The sequence below is a fragment of the Dipodomys spectabilis genome, unplaced genomic scaffold (genome assembly GCF_019054845.1).
Source record: "Dipodomys spectabilis isolate Male_0828 unplaced genomic scaffold, ASM1905484v1 ptg000018l, whole genome shotgun sequence".
In the NCBI taxonomy this organism is placed as follows: Eukaryota; Metazoa; Chordata; class Mammalia; order Rodentia; family Heteromyidae; genus Dipodomys; species Dipodomys spectabilis.
Window position 1 is genome coordinate 13,661,064 of NW_024870695.1, and position 24,212 is coordinate 13,685,275.

General features: G+C 50.5%; 1 protein-coding gene across 1 annotated transcript in view; it reads right to left on the reverse strand.

Moving 5' to 3' along the window:
* Positions 1-1,727: 1,727 nt before the first annotated feature.
* The window catches only part of Lasp1 (LIM and SH3 protein 1), a 39,305-nt gene continuing 16,820 nt past the window's right edge, over positions 1,728-24,212 (reverse strand). Inside the window, exons 3-7 of the mRNA XM_042673725.1 lie at positions 22,845-22,929; positions 15,459-15,566; positions 7,014-7,167; positions 6,508-6,611; positions 1,728-4,408 (exon numbers count right to left, since the gene is read on the reverse strand). Coding sequence (XP_042529659.1) covers positions 4,235-4,408; positions 6,508-6,611; positions 7,014-7,167; positions 15,459-15,566; positions 22,845-22,929 — 625 coding nt within the window. The 3' untranslated portion in view covers positions 1,728-4,234. The remainder of the gene's footprint in view (positions 4,409-6,507; positions 6,612-7,013; positions 7,168-15,458; positions 15,567-22,844; positions 22,930-24,212) is intronic.

Genomic DNA, 24,212 nt, shown 5'->3' on the forward strand with positions numbered 1-24,212 from the left:
CCTCCAAAAAAAAAAAGAGTTTCATAGACTTTCCTGCCCAGACTAAGTTTGAACCACGATCTCCAGATCTCAGCCTCTTGAGTAGTTTAGGATTGCAGGCATGAGCCACCAGCACTGGGCTCCTTTAAAAAACATTCTCTCCAGCAGTTTTGCTATGTAGCCCAGACTGACCTTGGACTGAATTCTCCTGCCTCCACCTCCCAAATGCTGGTATTACTGGAGTGAACCACCACACTTGGCTGTTTCCTGCTAAATTAGAAGAAAGAAAGAAAGAAAGAAAGAAAGAAAGAAAGAAAGAAAGAAAGAAAGAAAGAAAGAAAGAAAGAAAGAAAGAAAGAAAGAAAGAAAGAAAGAAAGAAAGAAGAAAGAAAGAAAGAAAATCCCTGGAGCACTTCTAAGGTTTAGTCTCCTTGGCTTGAGCCCAAACAGTTTTTGAAGGGTTCCAGAATAGACACCAGTGATCCCCAGTGATCCCCTTTACAACAGTGAGCCTCAGGAATTTCCAAATGGGAATCTCGAAATTCCTCCCCTTGGTTGGAGCACAGAGATCCTGTGAACAGGAAGCCTGCCTGTCCTTTCAGTGGCTGAGAAGGTGACAAAGAGACAGGTGACAGAAACCTACAAGGGAGGGGCAGTGAGAGGGTGAAAGACAAACCAATCGTGATCCAGCTCTGGCTCCTCCCCCTCCAGCTGGGAACGTAGTAAGCAGCCAGCTATCTGTGTGTAAATGTGGGGGGCGGGTGCATGGTGTCACTGTTGCTTTGTGTTACCCAGTGCCGCCTCTGTACTCCCCACTCAGGTTCAGTTCTGTCATTCTCCTGGTTACAAACGCTAAGCTGGAAGAAGCCCTTTTCCCTCCCTTCGATTGTACTTGAGGCCAGAGCCCCAATGGAAGAAATGCTCCTCAGCACAAAGTATCTGCACAGGCAACTACTGGTGAAGAGTAGGGGCCCCCTGGGGTGGGGACCAGGGGAAGGGACGCTTCTTTACTACTGCCTCTCTGAGCAAGAGGGGAGTCCCACTCCCTATCAGACCCTGGGTGCATGCAGTTAAGCCTGGAGATACATAGAGGGCAGCCTAGGACAGGATAATACCTGGTACGGGTGTGCAGGTAGCTGATCCTCATGCTGGGATCCAAAGGCCTTATACTAAACCATTTAGCATTTGTGATTTCAGGAACACAATCTGAATCAGTTACTTCACTCCCAGAGCTGCTAGCAAGATAGGAAGAGAAATAGGAAGTCACACTCATAAGGTATAGTGAGGGCTGGCCCAGTCCTGTTATTTCACCGATTAAGCAGGCACTGAGCTACTATTACCTGCCCTGCACTGGGCATAGGCAAGGGCTGGCTCAAGGGTTTAATTAGTAGGTCTAGGCCAAACCCTAGCCAGATTCTAGAGAATTCAACATGGAGAGCCATCCTCTGCCCCACTGCACCAGGCAGTGGAGGACATTTCCCCTTGGAAGTATGATGAGAGCTGAGCACTGTCTGGGATCTGGGAGTGTCTCCAGGCTGGGTACAGATGAGTGATGGAGAAGCCAGCAGCAGGCTAGGGGAAAGTTCTCAGCCAGGAGGAAGATGTCAGGACCTAGAGGACAACAAGCTGCCCTTTGACTCTTAGTTCTCTGCCTGGCTCTCAGAGGGTAACAGGCCAATGTCCCCAAGCAGACAGGACTCGCATACCCAGGAGCGCCTCAGAGCCAAAGAAGAAGCCAAGTCCGCAGGTAAAAATTATACTTTTATTTGAGTCACCAGGAAAAAGATTCAGTTGTGGTTCAAGTCAATGTTCAGAGTCATAACAGGCCAGAAAGATCTGATCCCAAGCACAAGCTCACAAGGGAAGGGATCAAACAGACCGAGGAAAGACAACCCCATATAAAAGATGAGTGGGTAGCTTCTCACACACGCACACATGTACACACACACACACTCACGGACAAAATGTTTGGACAGAGGCCATTTTCACAGGGTCACTTGTGTTTCTTTTTAAATACAGGCTTCTGGGGATGGTACATTGTTTTTGTTTTGTTTTCCAGCTATATATATTTTTTTTTTAAAAAAAAAAAAAGGCCCAAAAGTGCATATGTGAAGGGAAAAAGGCAGAAACTAAACATAAAAGTTTTCCCTGGAGGGAGGGGCGGGGCAGGCAGGAAGCAGTGTTGGGAGACTCCATGCTTCTCACCATTGGACTTCTTGCACTGGAGGATTGGTCGACAAAAAATTAAGTTCACATTCTAGCTGGGGCATCTTCTCTTCTGGGATTAGACTGACTAAAAGACCTCTGTGAGGAGAGGCAAAGACCAGGGGTTCAGCCCAGCCCTCGGGGTTCTGTGGTCTTCTAAGGGTGGATTGGTTCTGGAAAGGAACACGGCCTCCAGCAGCCCTGGGTCCCTCAGCACCAGTGAGACGGCCCCTCCTCTCGGGATATGGGGGAGAGGGAGAAAGAACAGAGGGAACAGCTGGCTTGCCCTGTTTTGGTAGGGAGTCAGCTGAGTGGAAACAGGAGGCCTCTGGCTCCTCCCACATGTTCAGGATCTTTTCCCTGACCTGTCCCCAAGACCCTCATTGTGCTTTGAGATCAAGAGAAAATGGAATGGATCAGTGCCTCAGGGACTAGTGCATCACCCAAGACATCAACTGCCCTCACTTCCCACCCCCTACCCCGAGATTCCCCAATAGAATATTCTACCTGTCCTGACCTAGACTGGAGCCTGAAAGGAAAAGGAACATTTCAGGCAGGATTCTCCCAAGGCCAATTTCCTCAACCACTGGCTTAGGCCTCACCAAGAGGGTACTACTAGACTTGGACTCTGGGTTAAGTTGGGAGAGGGAGATCCTAGGGGTGACAAGAAAACCTAGAGATGAGGAAAGCCAAGCACAGGCTGGCCTCGTCCCCGGATGGACATAGCACCATCTGTCCCTCTCTCCGCCCAGAGTCAGTGCTTCCAGTTTTGTAACTCCAGGACCCTCTTCCTGGCTACAAGGGGGCTTTATGGAAGTGAGAGGGAAAAGCCCTATGTGAGGCACCATGGTATGAGGGACCCAGGTCCTTCTGGTACTCTAACTCTGCAACTCTAGATATGAAGATAGGGAAGAGAAAATGCCTGCAGCTCAGCAACAGGCCCCGCCCAGGCCAGAACCAGCCTTAACTTCTGCACAGCACCCTGCAAAGGATAAAGGGGAGGTGGCTTTCTTCAGGTCTAGAAACATCGCAGGGTGAAATAGCTGTGTCTATCTGTCTGTCTGTTACAAGCCCAGACACACTTTCTTCTCGTTCTCACCTATTTGCCCTGACCACAGACACTTGCAGTCTCGCTTCTGTCCCAACAGACCCCCCACTGGAGATACATAGAGCCCTCCAGGCTAGGCATCATTCCAAGACTTTCTGGCATCTCTCCCCACGAGAAGAGGCCCAGCTTAACATGGATCCCCACCACAGGCAGCCCAGTCTCTAACCCTTTGGGCGATGGCTTTCAGCCTGGGAAGCAATTGACATTCAGTCCCTGGAGATGGGGGGCAGTGAGCAGAGCTCCGGGGGCGAATACCATTTCTCTGCTTTCTGTGCCTGGCCTAACATAGAAAGGCAAGAACCTGACCCCAGCTGTGCTTGCCCGGGAGCTCTCTAGGTCTGTGTGGGCCGAAGTACAAGAAAGAACACACATGGGGGCAGGAATTCACATCTCAAAAGTGGGAATTCTATTCTCCTTCTGCTGCCCTCGAGGCAGGGCAGGGAGCCCCCTCTTTGAGGGAGAGAGGCGAGTCGATCCCACAAGTCCCCACATAACCACAGAGCCTCCCACCCCCATCTCAGGGGAACGTGCAGAGTGCTGACTGGGAGTCCCGTGGGGCTGGAGTGAGCCCCAACTCTGGAACGTCTGGGTTGAGGAACTGGGCAGGACAGTGAGAGAGAGGGGCGGTGAGGCTATCTGCCAACACGCTTCCTGCCCAGGCCCCGGCCCTGCTAGGGTACCTTGCCTATTCTATCCAGAGAGAAATGACGAAGTCAGTGGAGGGGAGAACCTGCTAGATGAAAGAACCCGAGAAAAGTGGCAGAATGAGGCTTCGGTTGGCAAAAGAAGCTGGAGAAGGGGTAAGAATAGACAAGCTGTCGCCGATCTTAAAAAAAAAAAAGAGAGAGAGAGACACTGAACGGGTGTCTGTGGACGGTGAGGCCCCAGGATGGATGCGATGCTGTGGAATGCACTGAAGATGGAGGGAGGGGGGTCCGGGGCTCAGATGGCCTCCACGTAATTGGCTGGCAGCATCCCCGTGTCGCCCGTGCGCTCCACGGTCCCGTACATCCAGCCGTCGTCGATCTGCTGCACGTTGACAATGGTGTCCCCATCCTGGAAGGAGACCTCGTCCTCATCCGCAGCGCTGTAGTCATACACCGCACGGTACCGCTTCTGCGGGCAGGGGCGACAAGGCAGCGCTGAGCTACACTCCCAGACCTCCATTTATTTCTAACTCTGGGGGATCCTGAAGCAGGGTTCAGGGGAACAATGAACCAAGAGATGGGGAATGGGAAGGGAAGAGTGCTGAGCTGTGCTCTGAAAGTTCTTGTTTCTTAGTTTCTGAGAACACACATCCTTGTTCATAAAGTATTTGGTTATAGATCAAGAGACAGACATAGGGTAAGGGTACACTCTCTCTGCCTCTTGTCCCATGCTGGGAGACTTTAAAAGCTGGGAGTGGTGGTGCATGCCTGTAATTCTAGCATTTAGTAACTAAAGCAGGATTGACAATTTCAAGCTAATCTGGGCTAATATTAGCAAGATTCTCCCCCTTTCCCCCCCTTGTGTGTGTGTGTGTGTGTGTGTGTGTGTACATGCGCACTAGTTCTATAGGTTGAACTCAGGGCTTGGGTGCTGTCTCTAAGCTTTTGTACTGGAAGCTAGTATTTTGCCACTTGAGCCACAGCTCTCCACTTCGTGCTTTTTTTTTTTTTTTTTTCCTAGGGGGTGGGGTGGGGATAAGGGGGGTGGTATTGGAGATAAGGGTCTCTCAGACTTATCCTGCCTGGGCTGGCTTTCTTCAGACTCAGTCTCTTGAGTAGTTAGGATTATAGGCATGAGCCTCCAGCAACTGGCAACCTTATTATTATTATTATTATTTTTTTGGCAGGGGTGGGGGTAAAAAGGAGCCCAGCGCCAGTGGTTCATGCCTATAATCCTAGCTACTCAGGAGGCTGAGATCTGAGGATCACGGTTCAAAGCCAGCCCCGATAGGAAAGTCTGTGAGACTTTTTTTTTTTTTTGGGTGGGTCATGGGGCCTGAACGCTGTCCCTCAGCTCTTCAGCTCAAGGCTAGCAATCTACCACTTGACCCACAATGCCACTTCCAGCTTTTTCTGTTTATGTGGTGCCGAGGAATGGAACCCAGAGTTTCATGCATGTGAGGCAAGCACTCTACCACTGAGCCACCTTCTCAGCCCCGTGAGACTCTTATCTCCAATAAACCACTAGAAAACTGGAAGTGGCACTGTGGCTCAAGTGGTAGAGCGCTCACTTTGAACTGAAGAGCTAAGGGACAGCGCCCAAGCCCAGAGTTCAAGCTCTATGACTGACAAAAAAAAAAAAAGCTAAAAAGGAATAGACCTAGATCCCCATAAACCTAACACCAAAGTGACAAGCCCTGTTCACTATGATGTGGATTTTTTTTCTTTGGGGGAGTGGGTAGTGGTACGGGGGTTTGAACTCAAGGCTTCAAGTGCTTACTAGGCAGGCACTCTACCAATGAGCCATGCGCTCAACACTTAAGTTATTTTCAAAATAGGATCTCCTGGACCAGCCTGGACTGAAATCCTATTTGTGCTTCCTTGAGTTGCTGAGGAGGACAGGTATGCTCCCCCTGCCCAGCCACTGACTGGGGCTGGCTTCTGATGATCTTTTCCCCCCAAACAGTAAGGACTATAGACTCGAGTCTCATTTGTTTTGTTTTGGAAACAGGGTTTCATTATGTATCCCTGACTCTGTTTCCCAGGCTGACCTCAAACTTACCATCTCTGCCTCAGACTTCCAAGTACCAGGATTATATGAGTGTACCACCAGGATTATATGAGTGGTCAAATAACTCTTCAGATTGGAGAAAGTGCTCTGAAGGGAACCAGTTGGGGGCCAAATGACAGAAAACATCAGGGGAGATCCATTTGCTATGGGTTGGTTTGGGAAGGGCCTTCAGAGGAAAGGGCATGTCAAGATGTGAAGGACAAAGTGGATCACCCTCATGAAAAAAGGGAGAACAAGGTCCGTGTCTAGAAGGCCCCAAGCGAGAGGTACTTCATCTGTGCCAGGCAGGGAGAGCAGGTAGAGGCATGACTAACTCAAGGTATACCCAGGGCTAGAACACAGGACCCCAAGCCCAGTCAGACTCAGCTACTTCACCATACTTCTTCTGTGAGGCTGCCCCCCCACCTCCCGCCACAGACAACAGGAGATGAGTCAAAGGCCAGGAGGTCCATTGGCCTCCCACCTCTGAGATCTCTCCCCTCCAGCCGGTTACTCACCCCACCCCCTCCAGGAGCGCTGCGCTGTATGGAGACGGGGGCTGCGGGCTCCTTGTAACCACCGTAGGACGGGGTCACTTGCTGCTGCTGGGGCTGCTGGTAAGCTGGAAGGTAGGTAAATAAAAGCATCAGAAAATGTCTGGCCAAATCTAACCATCCCCTGAAAAACAATCTCCACAGTCAAAGGCTTGTTGCCTACATGTATGCGCGTGCGTGTGTGTACAGGCAAGCAGGTAGTGCCCTGGGCCCCACAGCTAGGTAGGGCTCTGCATCTTGTCATGTGTATGGGTGGGTTAGGAGGGAGGGTCCTGCCCTCAGCCCAGTGCAGGGCTTGAGCCCAGGGTTCATACCCTTGCCACTGATACGGCCTGGTGGGGAGGGGGAAAAGGGGTGTAGAACCAGCTCTCTGAAAGTATGCAGTATGCCTTGGGCTTTCTCTTCAACCTCTTTCCTAGGGTTACAGCAACCTGGCCTCACAGCCTGTGTCTCCACAGGTGGACACTCACCTGTGGTACTGGTTGGGATGTGGTGTGGCTGCTGCTGCTGATCTGGGGGCCGCCGGTAGCTGCTGCTGTCCTGGGATTCTCGGCGCTCCGGTTCCATCCCCTCACCCCCACTGGGGCCCATGCGGCTCTTCTCAAACTCCTCATGGTATTTGATCTGCAGGGCAGACGTGCCAGGTGAAGGATCCCACAGCAAACCAACCACTCCCTTCCTGAGGTCACTTAAGATAGGCACAGTGGTGAACACTTATAGTTCCACTTACCGGGGGAAGGCTGAAGCCAGGAGTTCAAGGCCAGTCCAGGCAACATAGTGAGATGCCTGACTGGAAAGGCACTGAGAAGAGGGAGGGAAAATCCTAAGCTGGGAGAGTCTCCTGCAGGGCTCCACAAAGACAAAGCACCCACGTACATTTTTGGACAAGAGACTTAGCCTTGACAAGTCTTAGTTTCTACCTCTAAGATGGGATATCTGAAGCCAGGTGCTGGCAGTTCATTGCCTGTGGTCCCCGATACTCAAAAGGCTGAGATGTGAGGATCAAAGTTAGAAGCCAGCTCAAGCAGAAAAAGTGAGGCTCTTGCGTCCAATTAGCCAGTGGAAAGCTGGAAGTGGAGCTGTGGCTCATGTGGTAAAGTGCCAGCCTCGAGGGGAAAAAAAGCCAAATGAGGGCTCAAGGCCCCCAAGTTCAAGTCCTAGTACTAGCACCAACATAAATAACACAAAATAGGATATGGTGTCACGTAAGCTGCACTGGAGGCTGTGCTGAGATGATCACTGTCATAGGACCATGTGAATGAAAGCATCAGACAAACATGAGCTGTCATTTGTGTGTATCTATGGCACAGATTGGGCCTCCCCTGCCTCCTCAGGAATCATCAGGAACACTGCCAACTCCTGCTGACTGAACCGTAGGTGCCAAGCACTGTGCTTAGTATTTAATACCACATCTATGGGAGACTTCGCCTGACAGAAGGGGCTTGCTTGCCTAAAGACTGGCTTGTATATTCCTGTTGCTGACACACATTTGAGCATAATCCCTCAAATCGCATCTATTTTATAAACACACTTTACAAATAGGGAACATATAATGTAACACATGATATTATCTTTCTTTTTTAACGAAACACAGAAGTTCTAAGGTTTTCTCGTAGCCTCAAGGGGACTTCCTACCCCCCTTTCACAGAGGAAACGGATGATGAGATCAGCCAAGAGGAGGTGCTGAGGCTCAGGGTTTGAGTGTTCTGTGGCTACATGGCTAGTCTAAGACTAGAGAGGAAGTGGCAGGGTGACTGAGTGAACAACCCATCCTTACCCCCAGGGAAAATGAGGAAAGCGGGACAGTCCCAGAAACCAGTTCAGTCCCAGAGGTTCAGGCAGGCCTCGGGCACCTGCCAGGAGGTAGCTCTTACTTCCTGTTCACAAGGATCCTGCCCTGCCCTTTCCTGATCCTAGAAACGCTGAGGGCAGGGAACAGGGAAAGGAGCAGGGCAAAGATGAATGTTTCCTGTAGCAAGTGGGAAGAGCGCCTGATCCTGTGTCCAGGCCAGCAGGGCGGGACTAGGCTGTGGTGGCCCGGAGCAGCCTCTTTGGCCATCCACTCTCCACAGGGAGTTGTTGCCATCTCTCATCCTTGCTGCCCACAGCAAGTCAGTTAGCCCTTTGCCAGGCATGACAAAAGCGCTATGGCTAATTGGGAATACCTGTGTGGCTTGCAAGGCTAAATAATAGTTATTTACTAAGGTCTGGGCTAGAGGCAGAGGATGGCTCACCTGGTTTGAGTTGGGATGGGTCCCTCTTTTCCCCATCCTGTTATTTCCCTTTATGACCCACACCCAACATGGCAAAATATGTGGAGCCTATGCCTGGGGAGGGGGCTCACTCTGGTGAGAGTGAAACCCTCCAGTCCTACTGAGAAAGGTCCCCGAGGGTAAAGTGTCCAAATAGGGCAAAAGGTGAATTTCCCAAGCCCTACTTCCCCTGGTGACCTTGGCCCCTGGAGGGACACAGGAGAGGACCCCTTCTCTGTTCCTGAACCTCCAAGTTCACCCGCATCTGCCCTTCGGACTTTTATCCCTTGTTTACTTTCTGTTCGTGAAATGAGGCTTGATCCCAGGAACCAGTGTGTGCGGGGCAGAGTGTAGAGGTGGGGAACAATGTCTGTGCTGGGGCCTGAGGGTGCCGGACAGGAGGCCTGCAGGACAGGTGTTCCTGGCACAGGGCCCAGGATCCTAGGTGACAGCCTCTCGGGGTGGCTGTGTGCACTGGAGCTGGTGAGATGGAGGGCTCTGGGGAAGAGACAGGTTGGGGCTGCAACTCCTCTTCTGCCCCAAGGCCAGGTTCTGCCCCTCATCACTGTTCTGTAAGTCAGCCCTTCACTGTGGCTGCTAGCCAACACTCATGGATCATTCCATTTTTTTTAACCTTGGGAGTATCCCCTTCCCCTCTAGGCCCCAGTCCTGATGGTCATGATGCCAGCTGCTTGGGTAGTCCTGAAGACCTGCTCTAAAAGCAGGTGTGGTCATGTATGTATTTCCACAAGTAGCTGGTGGAATCCATTTTACTCCTTAAACGCTGTTACTTGCCAGGCACCAGTGGCTCACGCCTATAATTCTAGCTACTCAAAAGACTGAGATCTGAGGATCCAAGCCAGTCAGAGCAGATAAAGCCATGAGACACTTACCTCCAATTAGCCAGCAAATAAAACCATAAAATGAAACTGCTCAAGCAGTAGTTCCCAAATCTAGCAAGCAAGAGGTCCTGAGTTCAAAACCCCAGTATCACACATAAATATAAATTGCTACCTGTGAATAAATGTGTAAAGAACTTAGGGACTGAAAACCCAGATAGCCGATAGTGGCAGCCTGAACACAAGGCATCCTCTTCCTCAATATTAGCAACCTCCACATTTGCACAGCCCTGCACCCTAAGGCCACTAACGCTCCTCACACATTACCTAGACTCTGATGACAATCACCCCTAAATCAATCATAGACACTTTACATTCCCATTTTGCAGAGAAGGAAAATGGGGCTCAGAGGGACAGTAAGTTCCACAAAAGAACTTTCACTGCTCTGAAACAGCAAGTTGGTTACACAAGGACACAGTGCAGGTAACACAAGCCCCTTCTTCCTGAGAGGAGACTACCCACATGTCCATGTGCCCAGAGTCCTAGTTGAAGCCTGCTGGTCTGCACCTCCACTTCTCCCCAGCAGAGGAAGAATCTGTTAGTACTGTGCCTGCCCTCCTATAGGTTTAAACAAATAGACAAGGAAATATTGTATGGCTTCTGAGGGCCTTGCTGATCAAATTTCTGATGGTCTCAGAGCCTTCCATGAGGCTGAGTCAAGGCATCAGCAGAAGCCCAGTGGAAGATCATGTAAGATCACACTCCAGCTGTCCCATGAGGCCTTAAGTGCACAGGCAGTCAAGGCCTAGACACCCTGGCGTTGATCTACTGGCCAGACCTCCATATGACTAGGTAGTGTCTCTTCCAAAGCTCTGCTGGCGGAACTTCTGCTTTCTGAAGCACCTGCTTCCTGATTGTGGTGGAAAATAAAAGCTGACTGTCCACACATCCCTCCCCGCGTGATTCTGCATCAGGGCCAACGAGGGAACATCAGTCTTTGAATGGAATAAACTACTCACGTGCCAACTCTTTCTCCCTCCTCTCTTTCTCAGACAATAACGCCTTCCAAATCTCTAGGATTTGCTGAAATCCTAGTTTCTGTGACCTTATATGCATTACTCCTTTCCTTAGCCAGCCCAAGAATTACATTACCATTGTCACCGCCATCTTATCAGTGAGGAAGCCAAGGCTGAGGAGGTGAGTGCCTAAATCAGAATCCAGTTCTAACATCAGAGCCCTAGTTCTCAATTTCCATTGCAATACTGCTCGTTGTACAAGTCACAATGTTTTATTTTTTACTTGCACTCTACTACTTAAGCCACAGCACCACTTCTGGCCTTTCTGATAGTTAATTAGAGATAGTCTCATAGACTTTCCTGCCTGGAAACCATTATCCTCAGATCTCAGCCTCCTGAGTAGCTAGGATGGCTTTTTCTGTTTCTTGATTTACATATGATACTATGTGTTGTAATTCACGGAGGGAAAAAAAATGGTTAAAATTGGGCCTAGGGAAATATCTCAATGGTAGAGCACATACTTAGCAAGGGAAAGACCCTGGGTTTGATCCCCAACAAAAATACCAAGCTATGTACAAGAGAAGCAATACATAAGCAAATATGTAGCTGGGTGCTGGTGACTCACACCTATAATCCTAGCTACTCAGGAGGCTGAGATCTGAGGACTGCAGTTCAAAGCCAGCCTGGGCAGGAAAGTCTGAGACTTTTATCTCCAATTAACCACCAGAAAACCGGAAGTAGTGCTGTGGTATAAGTGGTAGAGTGTTCTCCATGAGCTGAAGAGCTGAGGGACAGCGCCCAGGCCCAGAGTTCAAACCCCACAACCAGGGGGTGAGGTGGAGGGAGAGTAAATACCTAAAGACAGGTGGAACTCCATATCTGAACTTTCTCATATGTTAAAGACCTCAAGAAGCCCAGTGCTGGTGGCTCACACTTATAATCCTAGCTACTTAGGAGGCTGAGATCTGATGATTGTGTTTCAAAGCCAGCCGGGGGCCAAAAAATTCTGTGAGACTGTTGTCTCCAAGCACCAGAAAACCAGAAGCAGAGCTGTGACTCAATGTTCTAGAGTGCTAGCTTTGCGCAAAAGAACTCAGGGACAGTGCCCTGGCCCTGAATTTAAGACCCAAGACACACACACCCCTCAAGAGCCAGTCAGGGACAGTGCCCTGGTCCTAAATTCAAGACCTAGGACACACACAGACACACACAGACACACAGACACACACAGACACACAGACACAGACACACACACAGACACACACAGACACACACACAGACACAGACACACACACACACACACACACACACACACACACACACACACACACACACACACACACACACACACACACACACACACACACACACACACACACACACACACACACACACACACACACACACCCCTCAAGAGCCAGCTACTTGGTTGGGAAGCAGAGGTAGGAGAATAACCAACTGGGATTGCCCAGAGCTCATGATCAAAGGCCAGTACAGCAAACACATAGCCTGAACCCACCGCTCAGCATCCATCCTCCCATCCTTTAGTGTGGATAGCACTGCCACAAACATATACTTTACAAGACTTTATTATACCTCTCAAGATGTCCTGTGCATTCTTACTATTCCACAAGGGACAATTTCACTCAAACTTTTATTTATTTATTTAGTCAGTTGTAGGGCTTGAATTCAGGGCCTGGGTGCTGTCCCTGAGCTTTTTTCACTCAAGGCTAGTGCTCTACCACTTTGAGCCACAGTGACACTTATGGCTTTGAGATAAGAGTCTCATGGACTTTCCTACCCGGGCTGGCTTCGAACTGTGATCCTCAGATCTCATCCTCCTGAGTAGCTAGGATTACAGGTGTGAGCCACTGGCACCTGGCTTCAGTCAAACATATGGGCTTGCACAAGCTAAGCATGCATTCGTTCTACCTCTGAGCTGCTTACCAGGAGTCTCTCTGACTCTTCAGTCACAACATAGGAAGCAGATAGGTTCATCTTTGAATAATAACATCATTGTTATTCACACAACAGAGGACAGGTTGTGTGCAGCCAAAGCGACCGTCCCGCTACACGCACTGCCGTTAGACACTTGTTTTTCAAGAGCTCTGGCTGGTAAAATCCCATCTGCAGCCTACTCTTACAGGGAAGGCAAATTTTCATCTCTACAGGACAGTCTGACCTTTAGAAACAACCACCCTTCATTTGGTGCTAATCTGGGAAGGGACAAGCCACATACAAGAAACAAAACACAGGTGTGGCTCCTGACTCTATCTTTCCCAAAAATCTTCTGGAGGCTGGCATAGTGCAGCACCTGAAGGTGATTTAAAGTTGCCCTGGGGGGTTCTGGAGCAGAGCCAAGGTCTAAAGTCCTGACTTAAGGGTCAGTGCACTCAGGAGCCCAGGGAAGTATGGATTTCACACACACACACACACACACACACACACACACACACACACACACACACACACACACACACACACACACACACACACACACACACACACACACACACACACACACACGAGGCTACCTCAGGTGGCATGGGAGCCCTGACTACAGGGTATTTATTCTGACTTGTTTCATATGTTGCCAGACAGACTTTAATTGCATTCATTAAAAGCAAGAAAGAATCTTCCAGCTTGTGGTCACACTTCACAGGCCCCGGCTACAGCTGCAGAAGCAGCTGAGGCAGACGCCAGGTCAGGTTCAAGGTACCTCCCCCAGCTCTGGGCTGAGGACCATCAGCTAATTGCAGCTCTGTGGCTGTGGATAAGATGGTTATCTCCTTGGGGTGGCAGTCTGGCCACAGGGAGGTTTTTGTTAACTACGATTCCTCAGACATTAACACCTCTGACAAAGTGGGGCAGTGGGGTTGGCAGGGGAGCAGGTGAAATAGGCTGGGTATGGAGTATTCTGGAAGCCTTCCAAATAGGAAGACAGGGATCACTGGGCTTGCTTGTCTCCTTCTTCCTCTAAAACTCATAGGATGAAGCAGTGAATGAATGTGCTGCTGGGCTGGCAGTACCAACAGGGGGCAAACAAAAAAAGAAAGACAAGGAAGAGCTTTCACAATAAAAAGCCACAAATTCCAGCTTCATGAGCCACTCCAGGTTTTCCCCAGTGTCCAAGGTCATGCCCTGCCCCCCCCCCAACTTCCGCATCGGGAGCTCTTAAGACAGACCCAGCTATGAAGGTTCTCACCCAGAGGGGAAGCCCTCAGGCATGAGTCTGACCCTCCAGGCTCAAGGGAAGGACTTCATTCTTCAAATCTGTAATATCAAACTGTATGTCCTCAGCTTGGTTGCTAGCTTCCTTCCTTCTTCTCATTCCTTCTTTCTTTTCCCCTCCCTCCCTCCCTCCCTCCCTTCCTTCCTTTTTGTCTTAAGTCAGCAAGACACCAAGTGTCTCATGCCTGTCATCCTAGCTACTCAGAAGGCTGAGATCTGAGGATCACAGTTCAAAGCCAGCCAGGGCAGGAGATGCCATGGGACTCTTATCTCCAATAAACCACCAAAAAAGCCCAGAAGCAAGGCTGTGGCTTCAGTGGTAGAGTGCTAGCCTTGAGCAAAAAAAGCTCAGGGACATCCACTCAGGTTCAACCCCCCAGTACATGCACATGCAGATTGTCTCCCAATGTAACCTAAGCTGGCTTTAAACTCAAGGTCCTCTTGCTCCATGTTCCCCAGTGCTGAGATTACAGGTATCGCACCACAACTGTTTCTTTATATAAGCAGACATCAGCCTAAAAGTCACCATGCTGGCATGGCTGATTCTGCTGGCTGTCCTGCCCTTCTGAGATCTACCTGACCCATGGTTACAGCCCCGGGGAGGCCTGGCCCAGCCAACTTGTAGAAACTCCCTGCCAAGGAAGCCCAGTGGAGGAATGGCAAGGGGAAGGGTTAAGGGATGAAAGGGAAGGGTACAAGGATGGGGGGAGAGGGGGAGGGAGAACACAGTGTGAGTACTGGAAGAGCCCCCTCCAGCCTCTAACCCCACAGCCACCAGCCATCACCTAACACAAAATAGCATGCCTCCTCCATCTACAGGACCTCTGTGTCCGGGCTGGCCAAGTACATCCTGCTGCTCTGTGCATGGGCTCCTGAGTACCTACTGTGGTTGTAGCTCAGAGGCACCTTACTTCCACATACCCCACATCGGACCCCCACGAGCCCCAGAACCACACCGCCTGCTGGTCTGTAGCTCTGCCAAAAAGGAAACTGCTACCTGCTCTCTGGCCCCAGCTGCTATGGATGGCACTGAGGTGGAGCTGAGCCCTCCCCCACCCACTCCCCACAACCCCCCCACCCAGGCACAGCCAGGCGATGCCGACCAGCTCAAGGCCAGGGTCAGCAGACAAGCCAGCTAGGGTTTTCACACAGGAAGGAAGAGCAAGCCGGGGTGGGAGGCTGGTGAGGGGGGGCGGAAGTGTCTACAGTGCCAGCACCTAGTGGCAGACAGGAGGCCTCCCTCCCTCCCCAAACCCCAGTTTTCTGTGCTAAGATGAAGTATATAGTGTGTACCTTGACACCCACCATACCCAGAGAAGAAGAAAAACCAGCCTCAGGGAGTGGGGCTGATTTAGTACAGAGTCCCTGTCCCACCCTCACCCCCTAAAAGGGTGGCCCCTTCAAGGCAGAAATGCAGACAGAAAGGCACCTGGGGACCCCAGCTCTCCCCTTTCCTCTGCTTAGCCGAGCCAGCCAAATCCTCCTGTAAGGGCAGTGAGGAAGCTGGCCTCCTGCTCTGTCAGGCTAGCAGAAGGGAGGGGACAGTGTGGTCACCATGGCAGGGGACTGGAACTCACGTTGCTGATCTGGTCCTGGGTCTTCTTGATTCTCTGCAGTTCAGGTGTGTCTGCCACCACGCTGAAGCCTTTACCCTTGCTCTTCTCAAATTCTTCCTTGTAGCGCACCTGGGGGCCAAGAGAAAGAGGGATTGGATTCAGGAGGTGGAGACAGGGGCTAGGAGAAACATCTTTTTTTTTTTTTTTTTTTGTCGGTCGTGGGGCTTGAACTCTGGGCCTGGGCGCTGTCCCTCAGCTCTTCAGCTCAAGGTGAGTGCTCTACCACTTGAGCTACAGCGCCACTTCCGGTTTTCTGATGGTTTATTGGAGATAGGAGTCTCAGGGTCTTTCTTGCCCGGGCTGGCTTTGAACCGCGATCCTCAGATCTCAGCCTCCTGAGTAGCTAGGATTACAGGCGTGAGCCACCAGCGCCCGGCTAGGAGAAACATCTTGATGAGAAATCCCCAACACAAAGCAGAAGGCTTGACCCAGGATATTTATCAGTGTACTCTGAGTGGCAGGCTCAGGGCCAAGTGCCTTCATGAATCATATTGCTTAAATCTATACAGGCACACACTCTGTCCTATTTTATTGATAAGGAAACTGAGTCATCAAGAATTAAAGTCTCGGGCTGGGAATGTGGCTTAGTGGTAGAGTGCAAGTGCTTGCCTAGCATGCATGAAACCCTGGGTTTGATTCCTCAGTACCACATCAACAGAAAAAGCTGGAAGTGGCACTGTGGCTCAAGTGGTAGAGTGCTAGCCTTGAGCACAGAAAGGCTCAGGGACAGTGCCCAGGTTGAGTTCAAGCCCCAGGATTGGCAAGAAAAAAAAAAAAAGAATTAAAGTCTCCAGCCAAAATCAAAACCATATAACATACTAGCAAATGTTCACAGCCACCATGATGTAAGTCCTTGTAGGGCACTGGGTGGCTCACACCTATAATCCTACCTACTCAGAAGACTGAGATCTGAGGATTGTGGTTCAAAGCCAGGCTGAGCAGGAAAGTCTCTGACTTTTATCACCAATTAACCGTCATAAAGCTGGAAGATGCTGAGCGCTAGTGGCTCATGCCTGTAATCTAATCCTAGCCACTCGGGAGGCAAAGAGGAGAGGATCAAGCCAACTGGGGCATGAAAGTCTTTGAGACTCTTATCACCAGTTAACCACCAGAAAACTGGAAGTGGTGCTGTGGCTCAAGTGGTAGAGCCCTCGACTTGAGCTGAAAAGCTCAGGAACAGTGCTCAGGCCCAGAGTTCAAGCCCCACAACCACCAACAACAACAAAAAGACTGGAAGTGGAGCTATGGCTCATGTGATAAGAGTGCCAGCCTTGAGTGAAAACGCTAAGGGATACCGCACGGGCTCTGAGTTCAAGCCCCAGCTCCTATATGCATGCACACACCCAAAAATGCAAGTCCTCACTCTCCTGTCTCCTGACCTTTCACCTCCAGACCCCCATCCTGCCTATAGCTATAAGAAGATTCTAGTTGAGCTTTTAACTTGAGGGTAGGGATGGGGGGTGGGGGGGAATGAGGGAGGATGGAGGACGTGACACAGATCATGACGTGTTGTACTCCTAGCCTGACTTACGAAATTGAAACCTCTTTGTACAACTACTAAATACATAAATGCATTTAAAAAAAGCAACTTCTTGCCAGGATGTGGCCCTACCCACCAAAAGCCTGGGAGAGTTTTTAACTGACTAGTTGAGGGAGGGCTGTGCCAAAAGGATAAAACTGGTGCCCAGAAAGAAGGGTGGTAAGCCAGCCACCGGGAAGGTTCCATCAATGAGCCTCTGACAGGCTCTGGCAGCTTCCTGGAGCCTGCCAGGCTAGCTTCTGAGGCCAATGCCACTGGAGAGGAGATAACTCATGTGGGGATAAAAAAAAAAAAAACATTTCAGAAGAGAGGGTCCTAGCTCCAGGCTCCACCTACCACCCAATCCTCTTCTAAAGAATTCAAGTCAGATATCAGAAAGGACTTCCCTGACACTGCAAGAATAGATAAATGAGGAACAGCTTGTCCTCCCCTGGGGATTCTGAAGAATAGAACAGTATTTCAGGAAATACTCCTGGGACAGGGAATGATCCCTTGGCTTCAGAAATGTACTGTCTCCCTCCGCAGCCATCTGTTTCTAGCTTCACCAGCTGCCTGGATTTCCTCCATGGGGGATCCCAGGGGTCAGCCCAGGACAGTCGGACCAGGGCTTTAGCAGTTTCCAGGACAATAAGCCCAGGCAAGCTCCCAGGACTGAGCTGATGGTACCCTGAGGACCCACAGCACAAGGCCACACAGATCAGGGCATTCCCTGACCTTTTTGTTCTGACCAAGGGCTAGCCAGGCACTGGTGGCTCACACCTGGAATCCTAGCTATTCAGGAGGCTGAGATCTGAGTATCATGGCAGTCTGGGCAGGAAACCAGTCTGGGCAGGAAAGTACTTGAGATTCTCATCTCTATAATCAATCACCAAAAAGAAGGAAGTAGAAGTGTGGCTTAAATGGTAGAACACCAGCCTCGAGTGAAAAATCTAAGGGGTACTACAGACTTAGTGCCACACACATCCCCCCAAAAAATCAGAGGAGAGAAAAGGGCTAGAGGGAGCTGAGAATGACAGGCTGTGGTCTTGGGCCTCAGTTCCCGTATGTGTAAAGTGGGGATCAATGAAGCAGACAGTGGCTCTGCGAGGAGCACTGTGATGGGTACGCATGGGGGAGAGTGACTGAAAATGCCTTGTCAATGTTCATTTGCTGAACCACAGCCAACCCCACTCCCTCCTGTTTCCTGGCTTTGCAAGGGTCAGGCCCCTAATCCAAGGGAACAATCACCATGGTGACACTGCAATGACATCAGCAGGTTCCCAGGCTTGGGAATGAGCCTCCCTGTCCCTGCTGGGAAAGGATAATTCATTTCACCCTGGTAAGCCTGAGAGCCTTGTGCCTGGGTCTTGGGGAGGAGCAGGGGAGTTCTGCCTGTTTTCCCATGTCCCTAGCAGATCAGCTGATCTCTGCACTGGAATCGGGGACCCTACGTATGACATCTGTAGGACCTAATTGGAGAACCAAGGTGAGAAAGACTCACTGAGGGCAGGAGGGTGGTCAGAGGTCTGGAAGGTATGCCAGCACTCAAGGACAGGACCAGAAATATGAGGGGTGGCCCGCCGCAGCATTAGGAGGGAAGGGACCCGCCTGAAGCCACTGAGCCTGGGTATCAGCTGGGCTGGAGTACATCTCAACACTTTGGCAGGGAATGTGTCCCTTATGAGAACCAGGACCTCCCACCCTGGCAACTCCCCACAGCTGGGCTAGGACTAACCCCTAAGGCACCAAATCAAATGTTCAGTAAACCACTGGCCATAAAACTACTTTTTGGATGTGGGTTCTTAGTCATTCTCCCTGGATCTCTGTCTCGTCTCGTTCACCACTATTCCAGCAAACAGTAAGTCCAAATCAATGTGTGTTGGCTGAATATAAATGACCTGAATGTAGACGCATCATCTCCAAACAAATAAGGCAACATAATTTGACAAACACTTGCTCTGATGATCAGTGTTAAGAAAGAGATAAGCCAGCCTGGCAAGGCAAGCCTATTTCCCCGGCAATCAGGAAACTGACACAGGAAGATGACAAGTTCAAGGTTAGCCTAGTCTACACAGGAAGACCTTATCTCAGAAAGAAAGAGGAGGAGGAGGACAAGGAAGAGGACAGCAAAAAAAGAAAGAGGAAGAGAAGGAGGAATGAGGAGGAAGAAAGAGGAGTTAGAAAAGATTATGACTTAAAATAGACTGAGAAAAATATACTACTAACCATTTCTACTATTATAGGCCTAGTACTTGCCTATATTATGTAATCTTATATATATATATATATATATGTATGTATGTATGTATATATATGTAAAAGCAAGCAGAGTTTAAATTTAATAGGCGAAAGTGAGGAAGAGCATTAACCGGAAAGGCCAAGACTGGAAGCAAGGGTCAAAGGTCCAATCCTCTCCCTTCCAGGAAAACAGTAAAAAAGCAACAATTTACAGAGTGCTGGCTCCATGCCCAGAACAGTCACTGGAATAACATATACCTTTGAAGAGAGGTGAGCCCCACTTCATACATGAAGACCTTTGGCACAGAGTAGTTAAACAACTTGTCCAGGGTCACACAGGTAGCAGTGACAGATCTAGGAGGGTAGTCACTTGTGCAGGTGAGTAGAATGTCATTCTTCCTGGTGTGCTAATGCTTGCTGTGCTTGTGAGAGACCCAAGACAGCTGAGACAATTCTGTTCCGGGAGGTTCTTCACTACACAATCCCCCCTTGCTCTCCCCTTGGTGGCGTTTTCCACAACACTACAAAAGGTATCAGTCCTGAGGCCTGAACTCAGGGCCTAGGCGCTGTCCCTGAACTTTTGGGCTCAAGGCTAGCGCTCTACCACTTTGAGCCACAGTGTCACCTTTTGGTTTGCTGGTGGTTTATTGGAGATAAGAATCTCACGGACTTTCCTGCCTGGGCTGGCTTTGAACCATGATCCTCAGATCTCAGCCTCCTGATTATAGGCATGAACCATGGGCACCAAGCTAAGTGAGCTACTCTTCTGCATGAGGGAGTAGAGTGTCAGAGCCTGGGCCAGCCCAAGCTGCTGTCTCTACTCAGCCTGATCAGTTCTGAGTGATCAGAGGGTCATTTCTGGACAGTTCTGTGGTTAACACCATTTTCCTGGGGGAGGCTGCTGCAGGTGCCCCAGACACCCAAAGTGCCACTTTGGGACCAATATAGACAGGAAAACAAAGCCAAAATAGCACAGGCAGCTTTGCAAAGACACAGAAGGGCTAAGACCTTTGCAGGAGGCCCAGGACAGGCCCTGGAAAGATACCCTGCCAACACCCTGGTGGGGTGGGGCTGGCCCGACAAAGGACACTCTCACTTCCCTTCCCTTTCCGACAGCCACAGGCAGCTCTAGACAGCACTGCTCCTGCAAGGGAAAGGGCAGCCACAGGAACGAGACCTGTCACCACCTCCAGCTGGGCAGGCTCAAAGAATCAGGATCCGCCACTAGCATCCCCACAAATGAGTCTCTGTTCCCATTTCACTGATCAGGAAGGAGAAAAGGCTATGAGAGGCAAAAACAGCCTCAACCACATAGCTGGTGAGAGATTACATCCCAACAAGCCCCTACAAGTATGGGGGGGGGGGGGGGGCTGGGAAGGTGGCTCAGTGGTAGAGTGCTTGCCTTGCATGCATGAGGCCCTGGGTTTGATTCCTTAGCACCACATAAGCAGAAAAAGCCAGAAGTGGCACTGTGGCTCAAGTGGCAGAGTGCTAACCTTGAGCCTTGAGGGACAGCGCCCAGGCCCTGAGTTCAGGCCCCACAACCAACAAAAAAAAAAAAATAGAATGCTGGGTGATTAGCACATTCTACAGACTGGTGACTTGGGTCGTGCTAGAACTGTTATGAGCAGAGCAGAACCACATCCGCTAAGCTAGAAATCTGTCTCCCACTAAGTTCTGGGCAAGTGATATGGCCTCTCCAAGCCTCTGTATCACTATCTGTACATTGGGGATAAGGCACCATTTATCATGTTGTTATGAAGAGAAAAAAGATCAGGTATATGTGAGAACACAGGACTTCACACACACACAGAGCTTGTTCCTCAGTAAACACCTAACAATGATAGTAGGTCAATTTCCAAGTTCCCCAATGTGTCAGCAGCTCAGGAGAGGCAAAGGTCAGGCTCCTGAAGCTGGGGGAGGGGAGGGAGCGCGCAGAGGAGCCTCTGAAGACTAGCATGCTGGGAGCCGGCTACCCTGCCAACAGCTAGTCTTTCTGCTCCTCTCACCTGGGCTGGGTACAAGGTAGGGCAAGGTGCCTCCTCCCACAGACCCCGCCCTGCAGGGATCAGCTTCCAAGGGCAAAAAGGAACAGCAGATGGCCTTGGAGCAGGAAGGCAAGGGGCCTGAATTGAGAGAGGAGGGGAGAGAGGGAGGGAGAGAGATAGAGGGAGAGAGCAGCAGAGAGGCAGAGATAAAGAGAGGCAGAGAGACAGGTATAAAGAGACAGAGAGAGAATGCGTGTGGTCTCTCCAGCCTCTATTGGTGTGCACACCTCAGGACCTGTGCCTTTCCCAGGTCTGCCTCTCTTCCAGCAGTGCTCAGTATGGGCCCTTCTGATCCCCTCCACCTCTGGTCCCAGGGGCCTTCCTCAAGAACAGGAAGGGGGAGTTCCACCATGGGGAGAGTGGTTAGGGCCAAGCAGCTGGTTGTCACCAATCCCCTCTCTGCCAGCTCAACCACATGCTGTCCTCAACTGGCAGGGACTTGCTGTGCAGAGACAAACCAGCCATGAAACACACAGGAGGCCTGAGCCTCAGGCCACATCAGGGTGGTATATGGCCAAGGGACCACACGTAGGTGCTGACAGATCAGGACCCAACTGAACTCCGTGTGTGTCAAAATCCTGTGCTTCTCTCTCAGCTTCAGGCCCCAACCTGTGACATGAAGGAAACAAGTCTCCCATTTACCCCCTGGAGTTGAGTTCAAGGATGAGAAGTATCTCAAAGCACTCATCAAGTTATACAAGTTCTTAGCAGCAGAAGGGACAATGGTGCTTATCCAGAGACTGTTCTCGAGGACTAGATGGAAACCCAGGAACAATGGTCTCAATGTTGGACCAACCTGAACTCCAGGCCTCACTGAACAGCCTCATTGAGGATCCGTGAGCTAGTTGGTTTGGCACTGAGCATGACACTTAGTAGTGTTCATACTGTTACTGCCTGCATGAGCTATTAGCAAGTCCCTACATGTCTGAGCCTCAGTTGCCTCATCTGTACAATGGGAAAGCAGCACACTGTCTTGTCACAGGGCTGCAAGGAGCAGCATCTGAGAAAGCACACAGGAGACCCTGGGAAGGGGGTGTGGCTGATTCTCCCCAGTGGCACCCAGGGCAATTATGACAAGATCTGGCTGCAGGAGCCCCACATCTAAGGGGCTCAGTGATCTTCCATGACCCAGATGGAACATTCCTGGACATCTTGCTCACCTGGCAAATTCCCCTAGTGCATTCCGTCATTTAATCCCATAATCCTCATGAAGCCTGCCCCCACTGCAGGCCATGCTCACCCCTGGCAGGGACAGTTGTTCCTAACTCCTCCTCCTCAGTAATGGGAGGAGGCGGGGCCAGGGGTGTGGCTTCCTGCAAGAGGCAGCCTCCAATCCAAATTCTGGTAGGAAGGGGCCAAGCTCACTCCCACTCCCTGGCCAAAGACAGGAAGTATGAAGTAACTGAGGCAGGGTGGGGGCAGGGAGGCTGGCAGGCACTAGGATTTCAGCAGGACCTTGCTGAGCTCAACCGCAGGGGAAGGAGCTCTTGCCAAATCCGGGTTACGACAGCCCGCCCTCCCTCCCTCAGCTCAGTCCCTCACCTGACTCTGGAGCTCGCTTTGTTGCTTCAGGCGGAGGTTTTCCGGAGTGTCAGCCACCATGGTGAAGGATTGCTTGGGGTAGTGTCTGCAGGACAGAAAAACAAAACGAAACACTGGGCGTCACTCTGGGGAAGGGGCAAGAAGAAAACAGAGTAACAACTTCCTCTTCTCGCTGGGTAGCCACTGCCACAGCCCCACCAGGACCACAACGGCAGCGGGGTAGTCACCCCAACACGCAGCAGGCCTGAGTGGCCACTGGCCAGAGAACTGTCCTGAGCCTTATAGAAGCCATTCAATGCCGTTCCTTCAGATTACCCTTGCTTGGAGAAAATCTTCATAAGCCCTAGAGTTTTCCTGGGACCACCCAGGAAGGCCTGGTGAGATTGGAGAGAAGATGGGCACAGGGTCCCGACTGAGAACAGATGTGGAGCCTAGCAGTGGAAGAGCAAGAGAGAAAGGGAGAGACAGGCATTTCCTGGGGGGCTTGCTACAGGAAATGGTGAGAGGCAATTCAGATGTCCATGAGTATTTCAAAGACATGGTGGCTCACGCCTGTATTCCCAGCAAGTGGGAGGCTACAACAAGAGGATTTTAAGTTCAAGATTGGCCCGGGCTACCTAGCAAGTCTGTCTCAAAGCCAGACACACATGTCTGTGATCCTAGCTTCTCAGGAGGCTAAGATCTGAGGTTCACAGATTGAAGCCAGTCAGCCTGGGCAGAAAAGTTCGTGAGACCCTTATCTACAATTAACCTGCAAAAAGCCAGAAGTGGAGCTGTGGCTCAAATGGTAGAACACCAGCCTTGAGTGAAAAAGCTAAGGGATAGCACGAGGCTCTGAGTTCAAGCCCAATTCTGGCCTCAAATTTAAAAAGGTCTGTTTCAAAACACAGGGAAAAAAACCAACAAAAAAACCAGAAAGGACAGGGGAGAACACAAAGGAAGGGGTGACATTATCCAAAAAGAAATATACCCATTACCTGACTTATGAAACTGCATCCTCTCTGTATGTTATCTTTATAATAACAATAGAATTAAAATTTAGGGGCTGGGAAGGTGGCTCAGTGGTAGAATGCTTGCCTTGCATGCATGAGGCCCTGGGTTCGATTCCTCAGCACCACATAAGCAGAAAAAACAAAAGCCGGAAGTGGCGCTGTGGCTCAAGTGGTAGAGCGCTAGCCTTGAGCTGAAGAGCTGAGGGACAGTGCCCAGGCCCAGAGTTCAGGCCCCACGACCGAACCAAAAAAAAAAAAGCTAAGGGCTAACAAGGCATAATTTAGAGAGCAGTGGGCAGACCAACTGAGGCCAGAAAGGAGTCACATTCAAGTGACAGGTAACAGTAACAACAGTTAATGTTACAATGAGCCAAGG